Raw genomic sequence first — 18881 nt, 5'->3', positions numbered from 1 at the left:
CTGAGCCCTAACCTACAGCATCCCAGCTGCAAACACATCTGGTGGAGATGTTGGAGGGACATTTGAACTGTCTGTCTGCGCTTCCACCCGCCTCTACTGCTTAGTGATCAGGACCTCCTGTTGGAAGAGCCCAGGAGTAGGAGCCCCAGCTGCGACCACTAGTCTAAGCTCTGCCATTAACCCAAGGAAACTCTACACAAATAAGAGCTTAGCCCTGGGGTCAGGCTGCCTCGCGCGAGACCTGCAGCAAGCTACCCAATCTCTCAACACCTGTTCTCATCTGTAATGTGGAGATAATTATACTGCCTGCCTCATACAGCAGTTGGTAGAACAAGATGAGATAAATCACACACATGGTAAATATCCATCCATGTGAGCTGTTATTATTAGGTGACTATGAAACCCTTCGCACTTAATTATTCCATGGGAATAATAATACCTGCACTACTGGTTGCAGGAAAAGGGAGATGGATGAATAAATAAAGGAATAGAAAAGTAGTTTTTAAATGCCAGTGGAAAGTGTCATTATTTATATTGAAATTAACACATGCTCTCTGATCATTTCTAACATAGGATGTGGGTAAAGCCTGAACTGCTGTTGTAATGTCCGTGACTTACTGTAACAGGCCAGAGCACAGACAGTGTGGCGACATGCGTGTGCTGGTTTGTTCAAGCTTCGATCTGGGGGAAGTGAGTTGTCCTCATCAAGGGTGTGCAGCCCTGGGGGGTCAGGGAACATCTTTTCTGAAGGATCTCACTCCGGGGCAGCCACCGCTCACACCAGTGCTTCAGCCATCTACGTCTCAGTCAACGCCAGGCTCTGCTCATTAGCACACTGAATACCAGAAGTGGCATCTTAATGGTGAAAATAGTAGCCTATACATTACCATGAGAAATGTGACCAATGGACTTTGGTGACGGTAAGATTAAAGGTGTTAAGATAGGTGGGTTGGAGAGAGAATACCTCCTGCACTCCCTTGTCTGAGCAGAATGTAAGAATCTCTGAAACCTTTCGCCAGAACCCTTGGGGAATGCAAGGGAGGTTTGATCCCTAAAGGATCCTGTGTTCCATCTTTGGTTTAGGAGGTTGCCTGTTGTCTGAGGCTCATACGGAATCTGTATAAGGATAAGGTTAGGATGGGTTATCTCTAAAGTTTTAATGGGTTAAGAATAAGGTACTCTTTACAGGGGCATCCCTAAGCTTTGGTAACCGATGGCATGCATGACAGATTTGGTGATGATAAAATGTGCCTTGCATCCTGTCAGAGGTAAGAAGTTGCAGTCTTACTAAGCAGAGCAACTTTACTGTTCTTTATGAAACCACAATGGGATGCAGTAGGGAGAAGGATGCTTAATCCTTTCCATGGAAAGAGAAAGAAGCCAGCTGAGACATGGTCAATGAATGAAAGCAGTTTATTTGACATTAATTGCAGAATTTACAGCACTACCATTTAATGAGAGGAATAAAAATAGAAAGAATCCAGTGTAAGCAATGTTGCAGACAAAACATCAGGGTGGGAAATGAGTGAAATTGAAAATGCAATTAACATTCAAAGAAATCTTCCAAAGGACTGGGAGCTAATCAAGGGGTGAGCAGCCCCCTGAGAATGGTGTCTGATCCTCCTCCTCTCCAGGATTTCAGGGCAGCCACTGAACATTTACCCTGTTGACCATCCCTGGAAAATCTTTCAGCACAGTCTGACTTAACATGTCTGAGATGGGGCAAAATCTGGGTTATATGTTTGGAAATATAGCTTAGGGTGAAAAGAAAATAAGAATGTGAATTAACGAGTGTGTGGGGTTTTTCTTTTTCAAAACAGACGGGAGTACAAACTTTAGGGGTGTGTTTTCCTGATTTTAAGTAGGAGAGGTGATGTCAAAGGGATTGACTAAAAATAAAAGTTTAAAGTTTTCCCCTATGATAATATCTGCAAAAGCAAGGAAATAGAACAAGAGGTATGCATGTGACTCTTTGGTCTCTTATCCTGGAATCTGGATAGAGACCTATGAAAGGTACCTGGACTTCTACTAAAGGGCTGAGTTTCTGGAAAAGCTTACTGAGAAGCCCCATGGTTGAGCACGGGCTCCGACAGGGATGGTTAACCATGGTATAGCCATTTTCCCGTGGCTTATTGAGTCTTTTCTTTCCCTTTTAAAACTTTAAATAGAGCTGGGGCAAATTCTTCTCACTTTCCATCTTCTTCCTTCCCTCATTTTAGTCACTTTCAAAACCATAAAGCAACCAAGAGGTTGGAAAGGATTCAAGCCCCACAGGCCAGCATGTGAAATTAAAAGGTGTTTTTAATACCCCAAATTAATACATCTGAGGTCATCAGGGTCTAAAGTGAGAAAAGAGCCCAAACTGACTCAATCCTGAGAACAAAAACCAATGAAAGAAAAGATATTGGAACTTGTTCTCACTCACTTTTGGTGGGAAGATAGTTTCTCTAGTAAGAATTCATTGACCAACAAAGAATCTACAGCACCTGTACCGATAAAATATTAATTTGGGTAGAAGTATGAGACTAGGAAGGATGCAAAAATTGGCCAGGCTCTTTCCTTGCAGTCCAGGAAAACACCTTCTTGGAGAAAAGCAAAGAATGAAGAAGAGAACTAATGGGAATGCTGGTCAATCCCAAAGCATCTTTGCCCGTGAAATTCTTTGGCATCTGAGACCAGGAGAGGAGAGACTGAATGGTTCCAGGATTGAGGGGGGAAAAAATAAGAGTTGGTGATTGGAAATATGGATTAAAAGAGAAACCAGCACCAAGATTATGTATCACCTCAGCCCTTGCCTGCCATACTCAGACGTTCTTTATCATTTTGTCGGTGTGAAGGTTGTCTTCTTGCTTCCGGAATTCCAACTTGCCAGGTGTCTTATAACCTTTCATGGTAAGAGGTTTGCTGGCCCCGTTTAGACTTGTGTAACACAAAACGACATAGTAAAGAAAGGAAGTAATATTCTAGCTTCAGGGAAGTATCTGTTAATGGTATGACTAGGTAGTCATTGAAGAGTTAACCCTGCTTCCCAGGTAGCAGGTTTCCTGTCATAATTTGAAAATAACTTTCCTAGACAGTAACCAGACTCTGAAGCTAAATGCCAAATTGGGTCAAAGTAAGGGAGACAGTGGAAACCCCCAAGTTGTATAGCTTTTAGACTAGGACTTTCAAGCAGAGATAAAGGAGGCATTGATGGGCCATGTTCTTGATTGGCTCCATAGCTATGGTTCAGCCTGTCCTGTAAGAAAGACCAGTAACATGGGCAGTGTGCACGGCCCCCTGAGAGAGGAGCCAGGCATAGAGAGGCAGTGGGGGTCTCCTTTTCTCTTGTCTATTTTCCAGATCAAAGAACTAGGAATAGCCAAAATATAAACTAGAAACAAAATGACAGAAAAGCCCATTCACACCTTTCTTGGTTTTCCAAATACTTATTTGCCAAAGCTATAGATGGACTCACTAAACCAGGATGCAGAGGAAGAGTGATGAGGGAGATTCTGATTTAGAAGAGCCCCACTGCACTGTGGGGACCTGGAGCCTTTGCAGTAAAGTGATGGCACAGGTAAAGCCAACCAGATGGACCGCCCACAACTTTGACTGGTGGAGCTCAGCTTGAGGATAGGTGAGTGCCTGGTGGGTGACAGAAGATTCAGGATGGCTATTTTCTCTTCCTTGTCTTTCCTGTAAGAATCGGGGTCTGCCTTCATGCTGGCATGTGCTTAAGGCCAAGGTATCTCAGAGAAGTGCTGGGGTCAAGAAAGTGAGGTTAGAAAGTTTGGACCCAGCTCTCTTCAAAGCTGATAGTTACGGAGATCTCCTCCTAGAGCCAAACTCTACCTTCTAGCCCATGACCTTTCATTTCCCAGGCCAGGCCCATGTGTCCCCACGAGAGCAGGAGTGAAATCCGGGCCAAGCTGAGGTAATTCCATAGTTCTGTGTCTCCAAGGAAAAGGACATCCACCGGCACAAAGCATTGAGTAAAAACCCTTTAATAACAAAATAACATTCACGATGTAGCTACTTCAGTTGTCTGGAAAACTCAGCTTACACTTGATTCAACATATCACTTTCCACAAAGTTTGAAAAAAAAAAAGGACATAAAATGGCATAACAAAATATACCTCGAGTTTCATAAGACAAGTCTTCTTGGCAAACCTAGCGAGACAGACCCATGCATCTTTCGTATTAAAACTTGTGGGGCACACTCACGTCTCAGACACTCCTCTGTTTACTTTGGATCGAAAATACATTTGAACTTCATAGATTCTACAACATCTGCATTGTGTGTAGGTTTGTGAGTGTGAGGAACTTGACTGAAACAAACATCGATTTGGTTTATTGCAGAAGAACATGTAAAGCTTTCTGGAAGATTAAGCACTACTACAATCATTAACTGTCTTACAAAAGCCCACTCAGAATTCTTGTATCCATTCCCATCTTTGGCAGATTAATAAGGGGAGAAATAAAAAAGACTGTATCTTACAAAGCTTTCATTATCACAATCTACTTTATAAGGCCAAATAAAATATGTTTCTTTGTATTATTAACGAAAGCACATTCTCAATATCTTCTCATTGACAGGTCATATGAACGCTCTACCGTTGATGATCTCCAGTATTTTGCAGAGCAGGCTGCTGCTTTCCCACCACTTTCCTAAGCTGCACTCCTATGCAAAATAGAGTGTGCTTGGCAATTGATTTGGCTTTATGTCAAGCATATTGATTTGGGGAATAGGTATGAAACTTGAGAATGGGTCTCAGAACCCAAATATAAGAATCAGTTTGCCCAATCCACTGCAAGTGAAAGATACTTTTTGAGATATAGGGGCGTCAGATAATTAGGGAGTTTAAACAAAGACGGTTTTCCTAAACGAGATTTCAAACCTTCTTATACCCCCTTTAGGATAGATGTAACATTGTTGGGCAGAAAAGAGTAAATTAGAATCACCTCTCACTCTAGGGAGGAAAAATCATGATATGGCTGCACAGGTTATGTTCTGGGGAATGGCCATCTGTTTTTGTCCAAAAGACTGGAACAGCTTGTGAAGTTGTCCAGGAGAATGGACAAAAAGCCAGAGAATAGTTATTGATATTGATGCTATTTGAATTGACCTGACAGCAAAATACTCTAGTATTCTTCCAAGAAACCAAGCACAAAGTGGCCATTCCCAAGCAAAGATCCAGGAGAGGCTAGAGCTGGATGAATTGGCATCTCCATACACGTGGCCAGTTACGTCTGAGGTCATGAACATAAAGCCAAAATGACTCCGTTTCATGGGAACTTAAAATGCAGAGTTGTTTTTCAATGCTTGTTTCCAAACCCCTCTCGCATGGAAGTGAGACAGCTGGGTTCTGAGGATCTAACTGCAGAATATGAGTCGGCGAACTCAAACTTGGAATGACCCTTCCTATAACATTTGAACTCGGTTTAATCTGACTCATTTTGAAATCCCAACAGAGGTCAAGGTATTTTCGAGGTGAGACATCTCCCAATAAAACCAATATTACCACTGTCTGAGGCTGAACTGTGTACATTTTCACAGTTTAATGTATACACAACTGTTCCACAACCGCTAACGAACAATTGGCGCCCATGCATAAATAAAGTCCATTGAACCAAAGGGGAAGATCTAGTTCAAAATGAAAAATGTTGCTATTAAGACCACAATGCATCACACTGCTAAATTTTTAGCCTCATGCATAAAATTATAGCACTGATTGGCAGTTGCTAATTATAATACTACACTGTTAACACAGGACAATTAATTGTTCAGACCAAGTAGCACAAATGTAGAAAATAATAATTTTCTTTTTCAACAAAGCAAATGAACAGATTGTTTCTTCAGCAAAATATGAAACTGTAAACTTTGGGCTCATTCTGCAACTTTCCCCAATCCAGAATAAATAAAATCCAAAGGGGAAAAAAAAAAACATACATTTTTTTAAGCGCACCTTTTCGTCTATTACAAAAGCACAACCTAAAACGTATAAAGCTTTTTTTTCCTTTTTTCTTTTTTTAAATCACAGTTACCAAAAGAAACAGTGAATAATTTATTACATACGCTATAATAACATTACTCTAAACACTATTATCTATGAGGTATATCTGAGAAAATTCGGTAAGGAATTGCGCGGTCTGCATTGCCAACATGCCCAGGTTCATAGTAAAGCTTTGGAACCGTGAAGAACTAGAAAAGGGAGAAGAACAGGGAAGGCAGAGGAGGAGAGATAGAGAAAAAAACCTTTGGTATTAGTACAAATCTCGTTCTTTGCAGGGTTGCGTTGCAAAGCACCACAGTACAATAAGCCCGCCAATGTACTGTATGGAGGCCCAGTGGAAGCTGAGGTATTCACAGGAAGGATTAAAAAAAGCACAGAGAAGTCCAGACTGGCTCAATCGTTGCTTTGGTTCAAGCAAGGCACTCGTCCCGTGGTTACGTCACACTTTGCAAGTGAAGCATGAGGCTGAGGGGGGATTGCTGAGGAGAGGTCTGCCAATCGGGGATGTTTTCTGTGTTCAGGCTGCCATCGGTCTCCCTAGGTTCCCTCTTCTAGGGGCTCGGTGGTCGGAAGGCTGGGGAGGGCGGTGTTGGCTTATAGAGGAGCACTTCGCTGCTCAATGAAAAGATCCTTGTTGTGTCTCCCAGGTATTTGGAGAATTCTACTTCCAATAGGAATTTGGGAAGAAAACCAAAGCTGTTTGGAAGGCAGGCCTTACATCTCTGCCTGGTATGGAGGGGAGATGGAGCTTTGAGCCTGTTTGGACAGGAGAGAACTCTCACATGTGTCAGTACGGTGCTTGCAAACTACAGGAAGGGGGTAAGCGAGGGTTTCTTAACACCTGTCAACCTAGCCTCTGATTTCCTCCACTGGCTGCACTCTGGATGCAGGGATCGGATGAGTTGATTGGTCTTTTCCCTTCTTAGCTTCTTTGTCTAAATTGTCTCTTAAAAAGCTAAAAGAGAACTACGTTATGTGAAACGCAAAATACTAGTACTCAATAAGGAACCATACGGACTAGAGGCCGGTCTTTGCATATGTCTGAAACCCCTTTGGTCAAAAGCTGAGAATGATTCATCAGCTAACATACAAATCACAGTGATGACTGAATCTTAGTAGTGACATAATCGTTTAATGGAATCGGAAGAAACTTAAACAAGACCAATTCATTTCATGAGTAAGAAGGGAAAAGAGAATCAATTTTAAGTAATCATGTCTTAAACTGGCATATCGATTTCTCTGAAATTTTGAGGTCATCTTTTGTTTCCAATGAGTAATTTTTCAGCATCCAATGAGATAAGGCTTAAAGAAGTTCTCTCATAAATACAAAAAGTTGCCCTAGAAATGATGTATCAAGTCAAGGGGAAAGGGAAAAAGCTGAACAGCTTAAATGTCACGTGTGCAAACAGTGATCAAATTCCCTTTCTCTGATAAATAGTGACCTAAAATATGCGTAATAATTCAACTCAACAGACCAAGAATGCACTTTCTCTTCTCCCTAAATTAGAAGTTTAGCTATACAACACTCTGGAATGGGGAGGTTTTACAGTGATCTCACTGGATCAGTGTGTAGTTCCAGGCTGAAAACCCCTCTATGAGCTCTAATAAAACAAGGCTGGCCACCTTTACAAGCAATTGATCATATGTGACTTTACGTTGAGATTCTAACTAGACAGATACTGAAATGCCTCTGACTATTTTTACAGAGTAAAAACGTTCAGTGACAAGCCCCAGGCCCCCTTCCTCTTTGCCAACGTGTGGCCCATCTCGGGCAGAGGCAGCACTGAGCAACAAGCACAGACTGGAGGAGAAGGCAGGAGGCTTGTCTGGGCTTTGCCTCTAGACAGACACTTGGGTTGGATAACTATTTCACTCCCCCGGGCCTCCAGGGGCTGGACTAAAAGATTCCTCGGGTCCCTTCCAGCTCTACTATTCAATGATTAGAATTTCTATGGTCCAATCATTGGAAATCTCGACTGCGATAGCTCCAAAGCAGGGAAGAGAGCTGGGACTGAAGGCCACTTCCAACCAGTCTTCTTCACCAATTTGGAGTTTGAATTTCAGGAATCCAATTACAGCAGCATCTGAACTGGCATCCTGAACATGTGGAGGGGACAGCAAACAAATGAGAGAAACACAGAAAATATCCTTTTCCAAATTAGCAGCCACTGTCGCATACATAACTATTTCTTTGGGGTATCTGAGCTGTGGCTGTACATACCATATGTCAGCGAGAATAGTTAAAATTATAAAAGAGCCCAAGCAAAATGCAGACCGCACAGAGAAAGAAATCTTTGGTATCTTTGGTGTCATCAACACGATTAAAATTACAAATGGAAAAAGTCAGTGAGGTAGCCTTCTTTGGTTCTCACTAGAAATAGAAAGTTTTTCCTTTTTTTTTTCTTTTTTCTGCTTTTTTTTTTTTTCCTTTTTTGTTTTGTTGTTTTACACGCACACAGAGTTCATTCTTGGAAGCAGCTAGTTTAAGGGTTTCTCTCTTTTTGCTGTTCTGATTTTTTTTTTAATTTATTTTTTCCAGTTTCTGTACAGAAGCCCCAAAATCCAGGCTGGTGAAGCAGGGTCTCGGCTTACGTTTTCTGAATGCACAGGTTCGGGTTGAATAGTCATTGCTTGTCCACAAACTTTGCTCTGTTGTTCTGACAGCAAACAAACTGCAGCGCTCTCTGTTGTTTTAAATAAAAAATATAAACTATATCGTGCACCTTTTGCAGATGCTGAATAAGTTAAATAAATAAGTTACAATATGAAGGCTCTGAGGGCCCCAATAATTAAAAGGTGAAGTTCGCCTGGTACCAGGTGGGGCTGTGAACTTAAATTAAATAATTTAATCACTGTTACTTAAACTCTATTCAAAGTTAATTCAAGAAGGAAAAATACCTCGATACTTTTTTTTTGTAACCTGTATTTCTTCCCTGTCTGTAACAGAACTTCTCTGCTTTATAAAGCAAAACTTCAAGGGAATTCTAAAAGGGACTGTGCATCTCTGATGCACCATTGGTCCAGGTTTTCATAAATAAGCACAAAGAGTAAAACCAAAGTAAAGAAAGATGATTAAATAATTACTAAAATCCTATACATTTGTGTGCTAAAAACTAATTTAAATAACTTAATTACATTAATGGTACTTAGCTTGTTGGTCACAACCCAAAGGGATGAAGGGAAAAAAAAAAAGGTTTCTTTTGACTGTCTTCATTTTTCGATGGACAAAACGTATAGCTTCTTTCCATAGTCTAAATGAAAATACAGCAGGAAATTCTAACGTCTAAACTTTCTCACGTTCAAAAAGACCACTTAAGTGTGACAAGCATGAAAAAAAAATCACCACGTTCCCTGCTCTAGCTAGTGCAGCACCCCCAAGACCATGTCACCATTTTCTCCACCCTGGAAAGCAGAACTCACTTTTTCCTTATTAGTTCACGCTTTACTTTGCTATCTTTCCCTTCTTTTTCTTTTTCTTTTTCTCTCTTTTTTTTTGGTGTGTGTCCTTTTTCAGGTCTTTGGATTTGGCTTTAGTTATGAGAGATCCAGAATACAGCTATTCAACCGAGGTCATCAAGCACGTGTCATTCTTACACAGATGATTAAATAATATCCAAGCTTTCTTGAAAGTTGAGTTTATCTTGGATGTGCCCAAATGAAGGTAATTCCAAGTGTACAGAATGAAGATGCTGGGATACTTTTTTTTTTTTCCTGCACTTTAGTTTTCAATGTTACAATAAATAATAAAAAAACAATGGACATTGTAGAAGTACCACATACGTGTTAGAGGATCATTTAAAATGTATTTATTGTAACAGATGACTATTTATGTACGTATGAAGGTGTCGTCTGTGCAGTCTGAACACTGAGAGGCAACGTGCGTCGCTGTGAGGACGTCGGGGGACTTTTTTTTTTTTTTCCTGCACTTTAGTTTTCAATGTTACAATAAATAATAAAAAAACAATGGACATTGTAGAAGTACCACATACGTGTTAGAGGATCATTTAAAATGTATTTATTGTAACAGATGACTATTTATGTACGTATGAAGGTGTCGTCTGTGCAGTCTGAACACTGAGAGGCAACGTGCGTCGCTGTGAGGACGTCTGTGAGAATACATGTTGACAGGTGCATCTACATCTGTATACACCCAAGCTGACAGACTGTGTAAGGTTTAGGGAAGCTTATCTACCAAGGTTTACGCTGTGAGAAATGCCTCTGCCGAAGATGGAACAGAGTGGAAGTCTTCCATGGAATGAACGGACCTGTAGCAATGTCTTTTTTTTTCTTCCTCTACACATTTTCTCCACTAAAAGGGAATTAGCTGGTTAATTCCAGGCAACCAAACTCAAAACTGGTGAGGAAAGCTTAGGCTCAAGCTTCAACTTGCCTCAGACTGTCAGAACCTTTTTGGTATCTGAGAACAATGAACACTTCCGGTCCCCGCGGGATTCATGGAATAGCCCGTCAGCTTCAACTGTAAGTTCTGTGTCTACCTATGTGAAGCCCTATGTTATTTTAATATATATATGTATATGTATATATATACACACACACACACACATATATATATATATATATATATATAATTTTATAACCCATTCTGAGACTTTCTAAAACAAACCCTCCCTTTCGGGCTTCCCTGGTGGCGCAGTGGTTGAGAGCCCGCCTGCCGATGCGGGGGACGCGGGTTCGCGCCCCGGTCCGGGAGGATCCCACGTGCCGCGGAGCGGCTGGGCCCGTGAGCCACGGCCGCCGGGCCTGCGCGTCCGGAGCCCGTGCTCCGCAACCGGAGAGGCCACGGCAGTGAGAGGCCCGCGTACCGCAAAAACCAACCGAACAAACAAAAAACAAACAAAAAACAAGCCCTCCCTTCACCCCGCCCTTGGAGAGAAACAAAAGTAGAAAATAGGCACTGGGACATCCATATTTAAAGCCAATGTCATTAACTTATACAGCAAACTTGGGTGCACCTTCTTCCTTTAGTAAGGATTTTGTGGCCTTATTTGAGAACTAGAGTCTCCCGTTGTTTTAGAGGTGACTTGGTCTTAACTAAATGTACCAAAGTATTAAGTTCTCCAGTCTTACAGGTAAACCTCCGGGCGTTCCAGACATAACAGCTCTAACCCTTTCCTGTCTCCCACCTTTCACTCTGTCTTCCTGGTTAGGCTAACAAGTCTGAATCACAAGGCATCAGCAGCACCAGCAACAAAAAATCAGCTCTGATCTGTTGGGAACCGTGACAGTTATCATCACAGTACTTGTGTCTGGGCTTTGGGGTCAACCTTGACCACACGTATCACCTCTCTTTCTCTACTTTTTCATATACTCCATTATTCAACAACACCGGAACCCAGCCTGTTCTTCTTCTATGTTTAACAATTCCTACTCTACAACCTCCTGAAAAACAGAGCTCACCACAAAGGTACACCGTCATGACATTTCGGTAACGGTAATCAAACAGACCCTTCTATAATTCTACCAGCATTTTTAGAAGTGGGAAAGTGTTCCCCTTGCACCCAGTAATGATATTTAAAAAAAAAAATGTGTTCAACTTTAATTTATTGGCATGACTAGGTGGGCACCCAGCACAGATAAAGGAAAATGGTTGATCATCTAAAAGCTATTTATGACGACATTGTAAAGCGGTTATACTCCAATAAAGATGTAAAAAAATAAATAAATAAAAAATAAAAGGTATTTATATTTGGCTTTGAAATACATCGTTTGATTTACAAAAAAATGTATGTGTGTGTGTGTGTGTGTGTGTGTATCAGATTTATTCCTAATTTTGATTTTATTTTAGCTAGTAATAAAAATTAGCTTGAATTTCCAAAGCCCATAATTGCCAAGAGCCTGCAGGAAAGGAGACACTGCAGAGGTGATGCTTTGATTTCTTCAAAGCGTCACGTTGGTTCCTTCATGCCTCATTCCCGCCTGTACTGTTAAGTGGTACAACCTACACACTACTCTACATTTTAGAAAAGCCTTTAAATATTGTGGACGAGTTTTTATTGTTGTTGCAGTTTTCTTTTGAAAAAGAAATATATTGGTGCTTTTTTTAAATAAAAATTTCTTGGAATGAAAGAATTATATCCCCAGGACCAAAATCACATTGAAAACAAAAGTAAGCAAGCCTATTTCCCTAAAGAAATAAAGAATTTTCCACTCAATAGCCTTTGGATTTCTGTTGCTTCGAGAATGTGAATTTTGGTTCAGAACCGTCCCTTCACACTGCCCCTTTCATTGCTGAGGGCTGAGGCATGCCTGGAATTTTTCTTGGATTGAGGAAATGGATCCTCAACCCAACAGGTTAAATAAACGTTGAAGTCCGAAGAGTTATTTTTTTCTGAAATTATTAAAATAAGTTTTAAAAATGTTTGAGGAAACTTACTGGGTTAAATTCCATTACCTTCCAGTTTGCAGGGTTTTTTTTTTTTTTTTCTTTCAGCTTTTTAACAAATTGAAATTCTGTAGGGTATAATTTTTCAATACACAAATATATAGATACACACATGTATTTATATATGTAGGTAAATAATTTTTTAGAAGCAAGCACTTCTCTCTGGTATGGCATTATCTGGTATGAGACATTTATCAAAAGTCCCTAGAGGGAAGTTCTTGCCTTTTTTACATTATGACATCTTCCTCTGGTCACCAGGAGCACTGAGGGTGTATGTGACTACACCTGGTTTGACCAGGGTTGAAATCTCAGGCCACAAAGGCAGCCTTTTTCAGTTTAGACATCTTCATAGGATGCCAGAGACCCAAATGCTGACATTAGCATGCCGAAGGATCACTAACCAAAGCAAGCAGCCTTGGTTCCTCAATCCAATCTCTAGAAGAACAAGCATTTCCATTGGCCTTGAGTCACACGGATTCATTTAGAGATACCCAAGTTGAAATTCATTTTGATCAACCCATAGGAGAGTTCCCCTGCTGAAATATGCTCTTTTCCTGGTCATTTGACAAAGGAGACATAGAGAATGAGCAAGAGACAAAGTGACACAGAGCAAAGTCAAGGGACATCCCCAGGTAGGATGAATTATGGAAGCCACGGGAAGTCGCCTTCTTTAGTGGCTACATGGCTGCTACCCCTGCAAAGGGAGACCCACACAGTGGCAGGAAGGAGGCGGCACAATAGACAATGGGGTTCCCAAAGGCAGGACTCTGGGGTTCTCCCCAAACCCTGCCTTGTGTTTTCTCTCTAGGACTGAGACACCTGCACCCCCCCCAACACCGCTGCCTCACCCCAGTGCCAGCCATGGCTGCACACAGGCTTGTCTAAACAAATTGGTCGTTACCACCCTGAGGAAACCTGATCAACCCACTGCAGCAGGAGTTGGACTTCCCCTGTGAGAAGTCCCTTTGGTGGATCTACTTACTGAGGGGCATCTGGAACACCCTGATGGGACAGGGTGGTTCCTGGAGAACAGACCTCTGGGCTGGCCTCATCTCTGTAACTGGTGAGAATGGACCACTGAGCTTTCCCAGCAGTTAGAGAAGATGAACACTCCCTGGCCACGGCCCAGAACTGGTGGATGGACCTCACTCACCACCCTGATCATGGTTGAGACATAGAATAGAGAAGACTCAAAATACAAATAAAACTCATTCGTCCCATGGATCCACTTAGCAACAGGTTAACTGTTGAAATGCTTGAACTTGACTTTCAACCTTTCCCAGGAATTTTCACAGAAATCTGAATACTCTAAATCATCCACAGCAGCAAATATACTCTGGGATGGCATGAGAAATGAGCAAAGTTCTGAACTGAATACTTAAGAAATGAAGCACTTGACGAAAACAAGACGTGAATTTGAACAGCAATAACTTTGGGTTATCACCAGTGTCAAGTTGAATCTATATATGTATTCATATATTATATACATCTCTTTCTTTAGAAATGCAACCTTTACAGCTGATTTTTAAAAAGCTAATAGAAAAGTAGAAACTGACAATTATTTTTACACGTTTTCCCCCACCCCCACTGAAGCCCTGTTAGGATGTAGCAATCACATGAAGACGAGGCTTGTCAATTCCTCTATAAATTCTTTGGTTCTGTGGCTTGGGAGAGGATGTGTCACCAAGACCCCTACCCCTGACCCTCACTCCCCTTCCCTCCCCTGATGATGAGACTCTGAACATAGAAGGAACCAAGACTAAGGATTAAGCATAGAACGTTCAAGTGACAATATTATTCCCCACGTTCTGCTGAGCAGAGAGGAGAACTGTTCAGTATCCCAACATCTTAAACTTGGATTCCATGGAACCTTTTGAGAGATTCCATGTTGGGTAGAAAGCCATAAAACAAAATGATAGGGAAACAATAAAATCAAACAAATGACCCTTTCCTTTCGTTGCTCAGAAACAAAATTGATTACCTTTACACAGATCAATGGCGCTATTAGTATTTAAGCCAGGCAAGAGGAGATAATGAACTGAAACAAAGGTGTGAGAAATCCTCATCTTTGGTATTGTAGCTGTTGAGGTTTCTGTTGCTCTGTTCTGTGTTCTTTTGAAAAACTGCATAGGCACAAATTAAAGACAATCTTCCACTTTAAGATTACCGCATGAGTTGTCAAATGAAGCAGCAGCCACGGAGGCTTTTCCTTATTTCTCTTCCTGTCTCAACCCTTTCTTTAAAATCTGCTTCCAAAAAATGTCCCAAGAGGTCTGTTTGAACACAGTGTGTCTCGCTGTTTTTCTGTTTCTGTTTTTTTTTTTTTTTTTCTTTTCTGGCGTGCTTCCTTCTCGTTGGTGGTGATTTTCGGTGATTTACGTTTTTATTTATTTATTCATTTTAATGGGACAGTTTTGTTTGTTGCAGAAGTAGGTGCAGAAAAAGTTTCTTTGGTTTCGATTAAGTAATTCATAAAAAAGTCAGTCTCAAGTGTCTGTAAAGAATCATTGCAGTGTTTGGCTTGCTTTGAACACCCCCGTGGTGCCCACCTGGGGCCATTCACTGGTAAATATGCACATGGTGACCTTTGCAATCTCCCAGGGTTCTGTGGGCGCTCTTCCATTTGCCGTGGGAAGGTGACAGCCAGGAACCAGAAAGCCACTCGCTGGGTGGCTTGGCTAACATCCTTGGTGTAGCCGCTCTACTCAGCCCGATGATGAACCAAATGCAAGAGCTGAATGCCATTCGGAGTTGCAGAGGTCTTCTGACTTCTAAGAAGTAATCACAGTATTTTTCAGGCTAGAAAATGGCAAGTAATAAATGTCTTTGGTTTGCAGTATTCTGCTTCTTTGGTGTGCTGTGTTTTCTCCAGATTTATTCAGCTGTTTTGCTGGATGATTCAACAATGGAAGAGATTCAGGACTAGATGACGGTTATGAGTAACACGTATGGTGGTTTGAATTATTTATTTTTTCCTTGCTACGAAACACTGAAAACGTCCCTACCGATGGGATGGACAAGGGAACACCCAAATCTGAAAGAGTGAGGATGTACTATGTGGTGGTCATAATGCACAATAGGAGGAACCAGGTGACAGATAACCGAGAAGGATACATTTGTGATCTAAAAAAATCTAGATCTTTTAAAATGCTGCATTTGCTCCGTGTACTGTTAACAGTTAAATTGGCCTCCTGAGTGTGCGTCTGCATTATGTACAAACAGGATTTGTAGCAAACTGCAAAATGTGCTTGAAGCCATATTCCCAATGATTCCCTCATGACTTCCTAATTGGTGTCTTGAAAATCGAGATGTGGTGAATCCAGAACCTTCCTTACTTCTCTGTTTATCTTCGTTGTGCTTGATACTTTGAGCTCAAGTGAACTGATCTGGTTTTTTTTTTTTCTGATGGATCCAAGACTACGTGAGATTTCCAGGAGGTAAGGAAAAGAAAATTGTAAACTGGATCAACTTAAAGCTTTCTAAACCATTCAATGAAAAAGATGCCTGAGTTGGAAAAACAGGTCCTCGGATTCTTTTTTTTAACTTCCATATTTAAAACTTGTGCTCAGTAATTGTCATTCTGATGTCTTTTTATGTTATGGCTGTGAACGTTGGTGAACTATGGTATGATGAGGCTAAGCACTTGGAAAGCAAATGAGGTCATTCTTGTTGCTAGATTCTTCTCTTATTGTAGCATCTTGGGAACCCAGACTCAGAGTCCTTACACAGGCCAAAGTCCCACTATTACTCATGGGAACTTCGACTGCAAGAGGTTGACAGGACTCAAAGTGGGACCGTTGACATTCTAAGCAATCCTGAGCTTGACTGACACCACACTGAAACTGACTTGCTGCAGAAAGGCCCCATTTGGGTTTCTGGGGTGCTTAGCACACTCGCTCAGAGGACAATGTCCGGTTCAAAGAGATTGGTTTTCAGCTTGCACTTGGACTCCATGGCCACTAAAAACCAATGAACAAAAAGAACACCTGGCCTATGATTACAGCTAGAATAGAATTTTCTTTTCAAGAGAATTGTGCTTTCAAATCACCAGTGAAGGGCCCCAGCTAAGAATCCAGCGTCTTTTTCCTTTGCATTTTCTTTTGGTATCTGTTGTCCTCATTTGGAGGTGACTTGTGCCCAACTGAGAGTCCTTCCATCACGCTTTGGTACAGGTGCCGGAGGTGGACGAGGAGCCCCCTGTGCTCAGATCGTCCTGCCACTTCTCCAGGCTGCGGCGCCGGGCATTCATGAAGAAGTTGCTGACGGTCGTAAGCTCCAGGCCCAGCTGCTGGGAAATGGTGATCTGCATCTCCTTGGATGGGCGTTTGTTCTCCTTGAAGATGGCGAAGAGCGTTCGGCGTTGGAGGTCGGTGAACACCAGGCGGGATTTCTTCTGGGAATTGTTCCTGTCTTTGTTTGGTTCTTGCTCTTTGCGTTTGCACGCTTGAAGGGGAAGAGAAGAAGGAGAGAGTCAGTGCGAGCGTGATGATCCACTGAGAACATTGACAAAGCCAATGGGGATGTAAAGTCAAAGGGGATGCAAACCGTTAACCTTTATTGTGCAAATCGCCCAGCTGTCAATAACCAGCCTTCCCAGTTCATCTACAGGTGATGGAAAGCATCGGTTAGCGGGGGAAGGGAGAAAGGAGAAAAGAGCAGGGCTGTTTACACAGTCTGGTTTTGAACCAAACGCTTTCTCTTTCACTCCCTACCCCCCACTCCCACCCCCTTAAAACTCTTTATCTGTGAAATCAGGTGCTCTGAAGGGATCACTGACTTCCCCAGGGGGAAGCCTGGTTACTAAGTTCCTCTTTTGTAGTCACCCTCTGGAATTGTTTACAGATGAGCCACAATGACTTTCTGAAGTCAAAACTTAAAAGTGCGTAATTTCTCAGAAGCAAAGCTTCCACCCTCGGGACTCAAAGAATTGTTAACAGAATGAAATTGGAAGTGACAGAGTGATGGTATCATCCCGACCCCAAATCCCCTTCTTCTAGACTTTTGAAAAATGAAAAAAAAATAAAATCAAACAGGGAGGGAAAGACTGAAAAAAATGGTTTAACCAGTTTTAATTTGGCTGGTCTGAAGTAAAGCCAGCACAAGAAGACCAGGGCTGAGGTTGGCAAAAGAACCCAGATTTACAGTGGATTATTTTAGGGCCCTAGATGTGGCAATCAGTAGATGCAGAGTCTCTGATTCAGTAGATGGGTGTCCACATCTGGGGTGCCATATGCAGCCAGGACATTAATTTATGTGTCACTACCTCTGCCTTACCCTACAAGTTTCTAGAAGGCAGGGATCAGGTCCGTGTGGTATTTCCGACTGGCTCTTTTTGGAGCCAAGGACATAAATGAATGCTTGATGTGCTGATGACAAGTGGTGTCTTGACTCTTTCAGGAATTTGCACACTTCACAGACACACTGGGTCTCAGAAAAGTAACTTTTAAGGTCTAAATAATATTGTGCATACAAATCACAAATTTAAACATGGGAAACGTGTTAAAATCACTGGACAGAAACCGCAGCTCACCCAGGGATTTTGTGCCGCCTCAACAGAGCTAATCCAGGAAAGGCGAGGAGGGAGCAGAGGGCCGGCTTTGAGCATCCTTCCCTGGATCAAATCCTACTGGACATTCCGGCTCCAGGTTGAGAATTTTTCTTTGTACTCAACTGACATTCCCCTAAGGCTAGCAGTCTGGAGTGCTGTCTGGAAGCCTCTTCATACTTCTCAAAGCCCTGATTTGTGAGTTTTGCTTCTGAGCTTTGGGTCAGGCCATTTTCTACTCTTCGCGTTCTGCAGGGAGCATTCGGTATAGTGGGGCCGCTGGCTGCAGTCTGAGCATCAGGGGAACATCCTTCAAACTGATGGGTCTTCGGATTTAACCTAAGGACCAACACTCATAGAAAAGATATTCTGGAAGCTGAACTTCCCCCTACCCAGCTGGCCATCCTCCCTGGTGGATGCTATCTGCCGTAAAAGATCACTCCTGAAATAAGTGAAAAGCCATGATGAAAAGGGCAGGAACGGGAGGCCCCTCAGAAAGGAACACTGTTGGGCTATGTCAGCTTTGCCAAACCCTCCCTTCCTGATTTTTCCTTCTCTCGTTGCTAAAAGTAAACATATTACCTTTGAAAATTAAACACAACACACACATACACACCTATAAAAACAATATGTTTCCATCCAAAACCCCATTCTCTTGGGAGGTTTGGATGTTTTCAGATAAGGGGCGCTTCCCCCGAAATGGGAACTCAGAGAGAATGGGCTGAAACGGCTTACAGTCACCCTTCTCCCACAGGAATTTGCCGGTAATGATTTCTTCTTTGATTATCCCTGGGAGGATCTTACACTTTTGTTGGATTTTTGGATATGTACTAGAACCTCATCTGTAGACTTCCTCTCTCTTGTGCAATCCTCTACAACAGTGCTTCTAAAGTTCAAGGTGCACAGGGATCATCTGGAAAGCTTGCTCCGATGCAGA

The 18881-nt window shown here is 42.0% G+C and overlaps 1 protein-coding gene across 1 annotated transcript in view; it reads right to left on the bottom strand.

The window, feature by feature from the left end:
• Positions 1-15802: 15802 nt before the first annotated feature.
• ONECUT2 (one cut homeobox 2) overlaps positions 15803-18881 on the bottom strand; it is a 40366-nt gene continuing 37287 nt past the window's right edge. The window contains exon 2 of the mRNA XM_007101457.2: positions 15803-16842. Within this exon, the coding sequence (XP_007101519.2) occupies positions 16556-16842 (287 nt within the window). The 3' untranslated portion in view covers positions 15803-16555. The remainder of the gene's footprint in view (positions 16843-18881) is intronic.

Source organism: Physeter macrocephalus, chromosome 19 (genome assembly GCF_002837175.3).
Source record: "Physeter macrocephalus isolate SW-GA chromosome 19, ASM283717v5, whole genome shotgun sequence".
Classification (NCBI taxonomy): domain Eukaryota; kingdom Metazoa; phylum Chordata; class Mammalia; order Artiodactyla; family Physeteridae; genus Physeter; species Physeter macrocephalus.
This window is presented reverse-complemented; position numbering and strand designations above follow the sequence as displayed.